The sequence below is a fragment of the Mesitornis unicolor genome, unplaced genomic scaffold (genome assembly GCF_000695765.1).
Source record: "Mesitornis unicolor isolate BGI_N332 unplaced genomic scaffold, ASM69576v1 scaffold22994, whole genome shotgun sequence".
NCBI classification, from domain to species: domain Eukaryota; kingdom Metazoa; phylum Chordata; class Aves; order Mesitornithiformes; family Mesitornithidae; genus Mesitornis; species Mesitornis unicolor.
In genome coordinates this window covers 67,536-80,037 of record NW_010182395.1, presented here as the reverse complement: position 1 = coordinate 80,037, position 12,502 = coordinate 67,536, and the positions used below count along the sequence as shown (strand labels likewise).

General features: G+C 39.0%; 1 protein-coding gene across 1 annotated transcript in view; it reads left to right on the top strand.

Annotated features, from left to right (window-relative positions):
* Positions 1-11,091, top strand: part of LOC104540061 (GDNF family receptor alpha-1-like) — a gene marked incomplete at its 5' end in the record, with an annotated part of 37,293 nt that extends 26,202 nt beyond the window's left edge. Inside the window, 2 exons of the mRNA XM_010183767.1 lie at positions 7,918-7,974; positions 10,020-11,091. Of these exons, the coding sequence (XP_010182069.1) occupies positions 7,918-7,974; positions 10,020-10,181 (219 nt within the window). The remainder of the gene's footprint in view (positions 1-7,917; positions 7,975-10,019) is intronic.
* Positions 11,092-12,502: the final 1,411 nt, after the last annotated feature.

Genomic DNA, 12,502 nt, shown 5'->3' with positions numbered 1-12,502 from the left:
GCTGAGCAGAGCAGGATATCCAGATGCAGTTACCTCCCTCCAACTCTGCTTTCAGCTTGGGATGCTCCCGAGTTTTTCTTCGCTCAAAGTCCCAGCCCCACACCGTCCTGTCATCTGCTTGGTGCGAAGGAGGTGCCTGTGAGTGACCGGCGTAGGACATGCCTGCCTAGCGCAGCGCATCGCATCGATCGCAGCCGCCCTCCAGCCAAGGCACACCCAGAGGTGGGAGATGTGGTGTAGGGGCTCTGTATCTGCATTAGCGCTGTGCCTCTTTTCAAGGCTCATTAGTGCCATGCAGGCCTGTGCTGTTCTGGCTGAGCTGCTTTTAGTCCCCCAGTAGCCGTGGCTGACAGCTGCTCAGGAGCGTTTACACCACACTCCAGTGCACCACATAGCCCAGTCTAATAGGAGAGGTAGGTACTTCACCCGCTGCCAAACAGAACAACTCCGCTTGCATATTTGGACACGCAAGGGCACACGCTCCAGCTTGGGGAGGTGCTGTGGGATCTGTAGTTCTTCAGTCACTTACCTTTGTTCAAAATTAAAAGCTGAGTGTGTCTTTTCACTGGGTTTGTAATGGCTTTGTGTTCACGCTGCTTTTCTTTAGGTGCTGCTCAGTGCGCAACAGCCAGATGCTACCTGTAACTGCTGGGTATGGCACTGGGTGGACAGCTGTGGTGAATCACTAGGGAAATGGGTTTTAATAGTAAAATCGCAAACAACTTGACTTTGGATTACATGGCTGTTAAGTTTTATAAATACAGGGAAAAAAAAGAAAATCTAGTCAGCCTAAGCCATTGAGATATTAACCTAACAAAACTTATTCCATCTATGCTTTTTAGTATTCTGTTTTCTCCTCTGCCCTTCTTAATGCAAAAATATTTGCTTGAGGCAAATCCATAAAAAGACCATATTAGGAGAATTGCATAATGTCTTCTAAAAATAGAAAGGAAGAATCTGGGACTATAGAAATTCATTTTACTCAGATAAATGAACGACTGAACACAAAAACAAAATCGTTAGCAAGTTACTGTACTGCCATGAAAGGTAAGTCAGCCTGTTCAGTTGTCTTGGCTGGGTGTCACATTTTGTGCTGTGCTCACTGGGAGACTAATTGCTTGAAATAAATATTTGAAGATCTCCGTGTCTGGTCCTTGTAAGCTGTTTGATCAGCTTGGTGTTTCTGATAGGATCTGTTTTTTATAAAACCTTTAAGATTGCTGTTAGGCAGTTTTTGTGCCATATTGTCCCAACCATGTAAGTGCAGTGAGAGATGGGGCTTAATTAGATCTCATCTTATCTAACATAAGGATCTGAGAGTGGTCCAGCAATAATTTATTCAATACAGGTCAACTTTCCTTCTTTTCACACTTGTTTCTGCTCATTTTGGGAGGATTACTGATTCTGATTACTCCCAACCCCCACTTCTCATCCCCTCAGTCATATTTTCTAATAATTTTAAGATTGAAGAGGTTGGAGGGAGGTTTTCCTCTACATATATTAGACTTTGTCAACTAATACGTCTTTTTCTCTGATTTCTGAAGTCATGTCTGCTGCCAAGTATGTTTCTAGCTCCAGCTATCAAGAGACCGAAGTGTCTGCACTGGACACCTGTTAGACCAGAGCTAATTTACTCAGTGGTCTGGGGAAGAGACATCATTCCCAGCCCACCTGGTCCTGTCCAGAAGACTGGGCAGCGTTCCCTCATTGGTGACCAAAGATCTGGAAAGCTGACACCTCCACGTGTCCCAGCCCTCCTTCCCAGAGGATTCCTGCCCTGGGGTAAAGACTTATTTTCAACCCGATTTCCTCCTGAAGGAATGCTTTGAAGTGTTCTCAGGAGACCCACCACCCCTTTTTCCCTTTTCTGACCAGAAAACAAACCTGTCTGCTTTGCAGCTGCCCTCTATCCCTCATTTCTGATGCCTAAGTACTCAAAACATGCAAGAACCTACTAATGTTGAGGGATAAGGGTACCTTTTAAATGCAATGTGTGTTCCCTTAAGAAAGCCAGAGCTTTGTGAACGTAGGTCTGTCACTGTGTGGTGTTGCCCTCTGAGCTGCTATCTGCTGGTTTTGGATGGGGCCTGACTTATGATTTCTGAACGCTTGAATGGGCAAACCAGAGGGCGTCTGGCCCTGAAGGCAGTCAGGGCGTCCTGTGGTGCTCAGGACTGTCTGGGGTCTACTGCCCTGCCCAGCTGGACAAAGCTGCAGGGGGAAAGCCAGGCAAGACCCCTGTAGGAGAACAGGGACAAACTCTGTGATTTTAGGACAGGTGCAAAGCTATGGGCATCAGGAGCTTAGTGCTGGGAGGTTATGGGACCTGAAGGGACTGACTGATAAACTGTTCACTGCACTGCACTGCACTGCACCTTGTAAAACTCTGTCTATGTTTCCCCAGTGTGTATTTGGGCACAAGGGGATAATTGTTTTGCTTTATTTAATGTCTTCCAGCTGAAAAAAACCTTGTGATTTGATTCTTACTGAGCTGGGTGTTATCTACATAGCTTTGGAGACTAGTGCCAGCAGATACTTGGTAATGCTTGTTTTTAAAAGGTACTTTCTTCATTCTACAAAGTGGGATTACAGAACTGTAGTGCTTTTATGCAGAATGACGACCAACAATTTCATGGCCCAAGCTTGAATCAGCTTTAGGGTTGATTCAGCAGAGAAAAAAACCCAACAAAGTAGCAGAAAAAAAGATCTGACTTCTTTGTTATGGGATTGTGCAAAGCTGATTGTTTTTATAGCTTAAATAGCTTTGCACCCAGGCTGTACGGTATGGGTTTCAAAATTGTGCTGAATTGGATCCTTATTTTAGTGGCCTGTGTCTCTAACCTGCACTTGACTTATCTTCCCTGTTGAAAGCAATTTGTACTCCAGCATGGCATGGTACTGCTGTGATAATAAGAAAATACTATTGACAACTGTGATAGATGCGTCTACTGCTTAGTTGAGTGCAGAAGAGTTAAGCTGATTGCATTTTTACAGTCTGTATACTTTTTTTTTAATCCTGCTGATGGAAAACCAGGTTAGTTGCATAGTAAATCTCTCTAATCAACACAAGAGAAGAACAAAAAGAACAAGGACCCTCATTTGTTATAGTGACTTTCAGAAGTGTGGTCATTTGAAGGATGTATTCTGGGAGATTGGTCCCTCTTCTTCAGAAAGGCTTGTTAATATGGGCATAACTAACAAGGCATCTCAAGAGAGGAGAAAGGCTCACTCATTAAAATTAGCTGAAAAAACAACCCACATAACAGATATCTGTTGTAATGATACTTCTGTCATCTCTCACTGTAACGTCTAAGCAGTATGTTCCATAAAGGCCCAAAGTGAGTAGCTAACAGCAGGGAACCAGTTTCTGAGATTGGATGCTCACTCTGCGCCTGTTTGAGATCCAATGGATGTATTTCCCTTTACATGCTTTTTCTTCCTTCTCCTCCCTCCAAATTAAAGCTCATCTCCATTTGGAGCCATCCCCAGTCAGACCTTTTCCTTGCTGTGAGTAACATAGATATACATGCTGTAGTGGATATATAAAAATACTGCTGGATGACAAGCCATAAATAATGTGTGCACTGACTCCTGGTGAGATACCACTGCAGTGTTTAATGCATTTATTAACCATGTAGTGCTGTGATTTGTGGAGCCTCTGTGCATACTTTCAAGATAGTATTTCTGGGAATAAATCTGGGGCTATAGTTTCTTCAAAGGATGGAGGTGGAGGTGTTTAAGGGATGGGGAGCAGAGAGTTACTGAGTTTGGGAGGATCTTATGGTAGTTGTGAGGTGCCGGACAAGAGAAGGCTAGATTAAGAAGTGTCTGAGGAAGGACAAATGATTGAACTCATCTGAGGCATTCAAATTAGAAGGAAACATGGAGGACCAGAGAGTAATCTGTCTGGAGGAGAAACCTCTCTGTAAGCAATATTCCTTTTGTCTTTGAGAAAAACTCAGTCAGTCCTGATTCTCCTTTCTTTCTAGGAAAGAAATAAGTAAATTTTGCTTCCGATCATGAGAGTTTTTTTCTTTTCTGGACATGCAGTTGCAACACTTTAGTTCGAGTATTAAAAGCTACAGGTTGCAAAGACCAAAACAAGGCTTGTGTGACTGATGTACAGGGTACTGACAAGCTCATCAGGAGGTGAATGAATATGATTATTTCTAAATATCATCTGTTGCTTGTGCCACCACAGTGATAAGATTCTCTGTAAAGGCAGATGTTCATTTTTACAGAATATAAAAGCTTAAGTGAGTGTGAGGTTGGTGGCAGCATGGGGGCAGCTTTGTCAGAGTAGCCCACATTACTGAATTACAGTTCCCTGCGAAGCCGGGGTGAGTGTCAACGCATCTTAGATAACTTTGTTTTACAGTCAGAGGCATGTCACAGCTGAGTGTATAACTCATTAGCAAATGCTATTGTACCTCAGTGGAAAAGATCTCATACCTTTTCCATATATTTAACCTTTAAGTTATTTTAGGCTGCTTTTCTTTCACTTTTTTTTTAATTATTGTTTTTACCACCCCAACCCTGCTTGTGTTTTGTTTAATGACACAATTCCCATAGATCTTTTTGCCACCAGATAAGAGCTTAATATTAAAATTCAAATAAAATATAAATTTGAATACAGATTTATTAGCCATTTGTGTGTGCTATTTTACTCCTGTGGAATTAAGTAATTCTAGTACATCTACCTGCTTGCCTGTGTGATAGCTGTGTAGGAGACCCAAGATGGGGGTAGGCAGTGAATCTTTGGCATCTTGCATAATGAACAGCTCTCATTTCCCAAATTTGCTGGTGGTGTAGATATTCCCTGTCAGAATTGTCTGCAGTGGTACGTGATGGGCACACGTTTCTATTGTTAAATTTTTTAGGCTAATGGAAGGAGTTGTAAGGTAAAGATCTGATGGCTGAGGATATCCTTCAGAATTCAAATACATGTATCCCAGGTTGTATTTCCACCAGCGCTATCAGCATAACCTCCAAGCCCTGATTTTTCACGTCTGATAAGGTGCTCACTCACTGTAGCACAGATCCAGCATTTCTGCTACATGTAGAGTCCTTTCTGCCTGAGAGTAGGGCAGGAAGAATTTTCCCCTTAGGCTGTAATTACATGACGTACACTTTCTATAGCACTCTCTAAAACACATAGGTGTTTTTTTTTCTCCATTACTTGTGATTTAGTGATGCACTGTTGTATTATAGTAGTGCAGCCTATGCCAGCATTTCCATTATAACCCGTTTTTACAGGTTTATAACTCAACAGTAAAAACGTACTCTTCCAATTTGAAACTTGGCATATAGTGTCTCATCTCATCCTCAGAATTATAGTTTTTCCTTTCTCTCTGCCTTTCTGCCCCCCAAAAATAGGTTGCATTTTTGCTGTATTTTTGAATGAAAGATATTGTCCTTTCTGTTTTGATAAGAGGAAATCCTGCCTGTTTATTAAAATTACATTTCAATTCTAGGAAAGGAGGATTTTATAATAGAGGATGCATGTGAATAAGTGGTGTTGATGTTAGAATGACTACATATGGATACAGAGAAGTATTACCTTCAAAATGAGAGCTAGAGAATATTGATCAAACTGATTGAAAAGCTTTTTTTATGTTGATTTTGTTTCTAGCTGTTTATTTTACCCCTAAAATAGTGTTCTCAAAGGTAAATATGTTTTAGCTGTTGCATTCTATTGTTTATCATGCTGAGTGAAGTAAACGAAGAATGCATGTAGACAAAATAATGATATTTTTCTCTTTTCTCATTTGAAAATCACAGTACAGAAGGAACATAAATTCTAACTTTGGTGTTGAGACCAACTACCAAGAGTAGAATTGTAGTTAGCACAGTGTTATGAACCCAAAGCAGACTTAAACAGCAAAGCACAGTGTTTTCAGTAGACAGATGCTTGTGTGGACTATGAAATTTCACACTGAATGGCAAACCAAGAAATACGAGGTTTATATGATCCTTATAGTTTACACTGTCAAGATCTGCACCTCTGAACCCGAGGCCTTCTCTGATGCCTCACATTCCAATTCAATGTCGTATGGGTGTTTAGGATATCAGGAAATCAATATTGAAATCCTGATTCTCCTTCTTTACCCGTCTCCTTGGAGCCAACCATTTAGGAGTTGAACTCTACCCAGCTGCCATTAAAGAAGTTTCCTAACCCCTGTGAACACCACCACCACTGCAGACACAGCAGGAAGGCTTCACTGTGTTGATTCTTATAGCGAATTTACTTCCAGGCATTTCTTTTTCAATTTAGATAGTTAAATTTATGTTTACCATGAACACTTTAATGGTACTAATTAGAAGAAAGGGTAGGGAAGAAAGAGATTTCACGGAGGGTGTTTATTAGTGAATCGAGCTATTATTTTGTCATATATTTGAAAACTATCAACATGTATACAGTATGCATTCTTACTATAGCTAAGCTGTCTTTCTCTTAAATCACAGCTGGTTTAGCTTTCCAGTTGTCTCTAGTATATTTATTTATATATATAAAAGTATCATGAAAAGCAGGGAATGTGCTTTCTAATGAGAAGTTCAGTTCCTTCATTTGGATTCTAAAATCAGTAATTAGGTCAAAGAATATTTTATATCCATAGGCAGCACCAGTGGCTTTCAGATATAAAATAAAATAGCTGTATGTGAAACTGAATTTTTTGAGAGTACAAAATCAGAATACTCAGCACTTCCTTGCATCAGCTTCACTCCAGCCTATCTCTGCCCAAACCAGTGGGATTCTGGAGTGTAAGATGAATGCAACACAGCGAGGTTCAGATCCACGTTTTTTGCAGGAAACAAATTGCAAATCCAATAAAACTTCAGTGAAGTATCAGACATGCTCAGTGCACTCAGTACTTTCGGTGTGTAAATCCAAGTCTTCTGTTTTAAGACCTGACTGTACATTTAACACTGGTAGCTCCTATAAAAGATCACTGTTTATGTTTCTGGAATATACAAAGAAAGAAATTATATTGAGAATCACTGAAGTACTTACATCAACCACACCACCATTCATTGAATATGTCTTTGGTGCCATGGAGATTGTAATTGCTGTTATAGAAATGCAGAAAACTCCCAGCCCAGTCATGTTCACTTGAGCAATGGAAATATTAAAGACCATACGATGTTAGACAGTGTGCACACTATTGCTTTCATTTTGTGTGATGCTGCCGCCAGAAAGGTGTCTTACTTGAGTCAGTGCGGAGAGCACACAGTAATAGCAACAAATGGATGCTCACTGTAAGACACAGCTGAAGATATAACAGATTCATGTTTTTCAGTCTTTGATATCCAAAACATTCCTGCATTCCATGTATAGTAACCAGTGAACAAAATATAAACAAACAGCTTAATTTGAATTACAGGTATGTCTTTTAAAAGACATTAAATGTTCTTTTTGTAACTTTATAGAAGAGACTTTGTGGCAGCCATGCAAAGTATTAAAATTATATTTATATTTTCATAACAGCATGCAGAGAAATTGCAAGAATCATTACAGATAAAATACTCCTATGTTGTATATTTTCCTAAAACTGAAGCACATGATAGGTTTTTTTGTTAAGATGCAGTGGTATTATGGTAATTATTAACTGTCATATTTAATTTCTTTTCATGAACATTTTTAAGGGGCCACGGAACATAACTTGTTCTCTGCAGCTGATGGCACTCATCATTGTAATTACTGAGTACCCTTTGCTGACTGAAGTTTTGCTATAAATTCAAATCGGAATGTGAATGTTATTGGAAAACATGCAGTTACATTTGGAGAGCTTATTTGCTAATCATGGTCAAGTCACTGTCAAAATTATAGGAGTATGACAACCCATGTGAATTTATCTAATTGTTTTGTGCGCTGCATGTATGAATTGTACAGGGAATAAATTTTGCATTTGTTCATAGGCACAGAAGAAGCGGAAATCCAATGAATCTGTAGATACAGAGCTCTGTCTTAATGAGGTAAGAGTGTGCGTCCTGTATATTTCAAGGGACAGATGTCTCCCCATAATACAAAATGTTCAAAGACTGTCAAGATTATAATGGCCTCACCTCACATTAAAGCCTTGTTAGTATTGTTATGTTTGGATACCATAATGTATTAAAGAATGATCTTATTATCTGGAGCTGGACTCAAAGTGGCCTTTGCTGAATTTATATTTTAATAGCTGTGTTAGTACATGTTTAGGCAGATCTGATGGTAATTACCATTGCACCCAGTGAGTATAATTAGTTAATAATCTGCAGGAACACAAGATGATATGGCTTTCAACAAATACACAGAAATATACCGGACATCATTCTGTGGCTAACAAAAATGACCAATTCAGGGCACAAGGTGAGGTTCACAGCAGAAGATGTGATGCTCCTGCATCAGGAGACAGATTGACAGCCCCAAGAGACATGAACCTCCCCGTGCTCTTTGAGCAGTCTGCTTGGCCTGACCTCCAAGGCCACCTTTCAGACGTAAACATTACCTCAGTTTCCATGTCTGTTAGACCGTATCCTTTGTACTGAGTCTCTCAGGAATCTTCATAATTAGTAATGAACATGAATTAATTTCTACAAGGTGGAAGCATATAGCCCACACATTGGAGCTAGCCCAGCTGTACTGGCATAAACCACCACACAGATGTGACCGTATCTTTCAGGCTCTCCTTCACTTGTCCAAATTTGTGCAGCTCTTCGAAAAAATTATAATTCTATAGCCCATTCCTATTTTATTAGATTCTGTGGGGAGTTTCCTGTAGATACTAGAGAGAAGCCTAACACGTGAGGGAATAGTGCAGTAATGTTAACAGATCTGTTGACATCTTGTGCTGGCTAAACGACCTTTCACAAGAAGGCTCTAGGAACTGTAGCTTACCATGAGAACTGCTGGTCCATCTTATCCCGTATTTTCTCTGTGACAGTTTCTAAAAAGCCAGTGCCCAGGGCAAAGTATAAGGCGGCATACTGTGATGATTCCCCCAATGCCTCTGCTGCCTTCAACACTTTACATCTCAAGGGCTTTCAGTCAGTCAGCCAGCCCTAGCAGGTGGTAGCAAGGTTAGGGAATGGCGTTGAGATTTGTCCGTGGACGCCTCCCTGGCTCTGTAGATGGTCATTTTTGTGGAAAATGGTGCTCTGTTCTCATTCTTTGTATCTACTTTTCTGGGTACTTTTAGCTTGTACCTTGGCCCATTGCCGCTCCACGATGGGGGAAGACTTGTCCCATCTGTAAGGTCTGAGCAACTTTGCATGGAGTAGGTTGGACTTAATGACCCTAGAGGTCCCTTCCAGTCTAAATTGTTCTGATTCTGTGATTATACCCATTTGTTTTGTTGTGTTTTGTTGTGGTGTTTTTTTTCAAATAAGGATGATAAGCAATGAGAAATATCCCTGTTGCACCTCCTCCGTAAATAGCTCACTATAATCTGTCAATCTGTACTTTCATATGCATAGTTTAACATAATTGTCCACAAGAAGACAAGGAATGTAAATAATGCAGTGATTAAGGGAAAAAGGGCATGAGAAAGATAATTTTTCATAAGCTGTAGCCCTCTGTCTTTTCTGATCCCATGGATTAGATTTTATCTATTGTTATTCAGAAGTAACTTTTTATCACAGAAGTTGTTCTGTTTACTGTGCAGAAGTTGCAGTTTCTCTGCGGGTCTTGCATTTGCTTTTTAAAATAAACCTGGGTGATAAACACAGATCGCTAAAAAAAACTGCCTTACTTAACAAGGATAGGTTTACACATGGAACCACTGCTGATGTAAGGAATTTTTAATACTTTCTTCTTTTTTTATTGTGCTGGTGTTTTTATCCTTTAAACTAACTTTAAAATACTGCCATTTTTACAACTGTTTTTATGCCTTTTATATCTTTCGATCTGTGACAGTGATAAATAGGTAACAGTGGAGGGTGGGACACGAACAAGCAGAAGATGAATTTCATGATGTAGAGCTAAATATTTTGCAATGAAAATGCGTAATGGTGACCAAGGAAAGTATTGTGTCTTGCAGAATGCTATTGGGAAAGACAACACAGCAGGAGTCTCCACCAGTCACATATCTTCGGAGAGTTCGCTGGCTCTTCCCAGAAGCTCCTACCTAAGCACACCGCTCACTCTGATGACACTTGCACTCTCACTCTGTTTGTTCCTAAGCTCATCAGTCGTCTTGTAGCTGCATTGCAAAAGGACGTGTAAAAAAAAAAATCTGTTTCCTGTCCTCTGTTGTTTATCTGGAATTCCAGGTCTGGGAGCTAAGCTGAGGCACTCCTGCTAGAACGGTTTCAGTCAGCTGGAATTATTCTTTTTTTTTTCTCTTTTAAAAAAGCTTCTTGTGATATTTAGAGGCTTTGTGAAATACTTGGTGCAGTGCTACATTCCAAACCCAAAAGGCTTTTGGGCATGCAGTGTTTTAAAGAGACAGAGTGTAAATTTGCCTGTAAAGCGACCTGGTTGGATTATTTTAATAATTATTATTTTGATTCTGGCTTTTACCTGAGAAGGAGGATGGCAGTTTTCTTAAGATCCTATTTATCCCATTGAATGGTTTTGTTTTTCAAATTGATTGAACTTCAGACTATCAAGGATGCCAGGCTTTTGTCTAACAGTGAATGTTCTCCCAGAGGGTGGACTTTCTGAAACTTCTTCATTTGATAAATTGCTACTGATGTTAAACTCTTTCAATGTATTAGCATTTTCCTCTTTAAATGTTTACGTACTGTAAGTGATTCTGCGTTCCCTGCTGAGAAGCCATTATAATTCACGTACAGGTGTAATGTACGTCTTTCAGTTAAATTCTCATAAAATAGAGTGTGGCATAGAACTTTTTAACAGTACATTTATCTTTTAATTATAATCATCTAGCCTTAACAAGGGTGAAGAGTCTTTAAATTAACAAGAAGCAGCCATTGTGAAAGCTTGATGAAGATACATTTTATTGAATTTGACATTAAGCAGTGGAAACAAATTTTGCTACAGGGTTTCAGCTGTACAGTCTATGGTCTTCTATGCTTCCATTGTGATAATATAGTCCAGTTATTATACTGTTTGTTTAATAAAAATTACATACAGTTTATTTGGTCTACTAAAACAGCATTATCTGTTTATACACAGCTGGTAATGTCAGCTCAGAAAAGTTTAAGGAACTTCAAGCCTTACTTCTCTTATCACAACATTGTAGAAGAACAAGAGGTAGTAGCATTGAATTTAAACGGTGTTTTATTTCTTAGATTGCTAAAATCAACACAAGAGGATGGTTGATCCAATTACAAGGCAGTGTCATGCACACTCACTTTGTGACAGGCTTTTCTCACCCTGGTAGCTCCTACTGCAGACCTTGGCATTGCTGACATGGTGAACAGTTGCAAGACCAGTTACTTAAATCGTTTTAATGGTTTGGATGGCAATATTGCCAGTATACATGATTCGATCGCTTAGGTTTTCATTCAGTGACATTGACAGCCTGTGCTGGCTCCTGTTGATTTTCTGCAGTATCTAGGAATTCTTTAAAGCTTTAAATGTCATCAAATAGGCAGCATTTCTCCTAAGGGCTGTCTCTCTACCTTACTGTGATGGCTTGTTGACTGTTACAAGCATTTATGTTGAAATGATCAACAGTAATTGGTTTTTGTTTCTATTGAAAGTAGAAGATAACTTTGCCAAGCACAGAGTTAATCAAGTTGAATTTACAGATTTACATTGAGACTTACACAATTATGTCTGAGCCTGCTCTGCAATGTCCGGATCAGTTATCTGCAATACAACTATCAACTACAAATTACAGTTTTATAAACTGCAATGAAGTTTGGGAGTCTGCATTTTACTAAGAAATTATTAAACCTATTGAGAAGTTCATCTTCTGAGCTTTTTCTTAGCTAATAATAAACACTTTCATAAATTCTGAAATTCACTTATTTACTCCTGATTGTGGTTAAATAATATTGGTTTCAAAGCACTTTGTATGTGTTAGGATTCTAGGATACTCTGTGCCACTGAACATAACAAATTAGACAATATTACTCTATAATTCTGTACTGATAAGAAACTGCAAATTACTTTCAAAGGCATCAGAGCTGCTTTTGGAGAAGAAATATATAGCACATCATTGCCAGCAAAGCCCATGTGGTTCCTGTTGCTCTTCTTGCGGAAGCTAATCAAATTATTGAGAACTAGTGACAACAGAAAAAAAGATGATGAGATTCATGATTTAAAAAATAAATCTAATTTTTTTTATGTCAAAAGGACTTGGTAATATAACCTATTGAAATGCTAATAAACATAGCATTATCATTCAGAAGTCTGACATTATCCAATTAAAAATATTTTCAAAACAAATTCATAAACATTACAGTTATTAAATTCATCTTTGATCCACAAAGCTTTCTTTAAAATATCATTTGTATTCAGCACATTAAACTTTTTAAGCAATATCGGGAATTTTAATAACCTTCCATTATAGTACATACTTTCTGAAGATTTTTTACATTTTGTTTGATT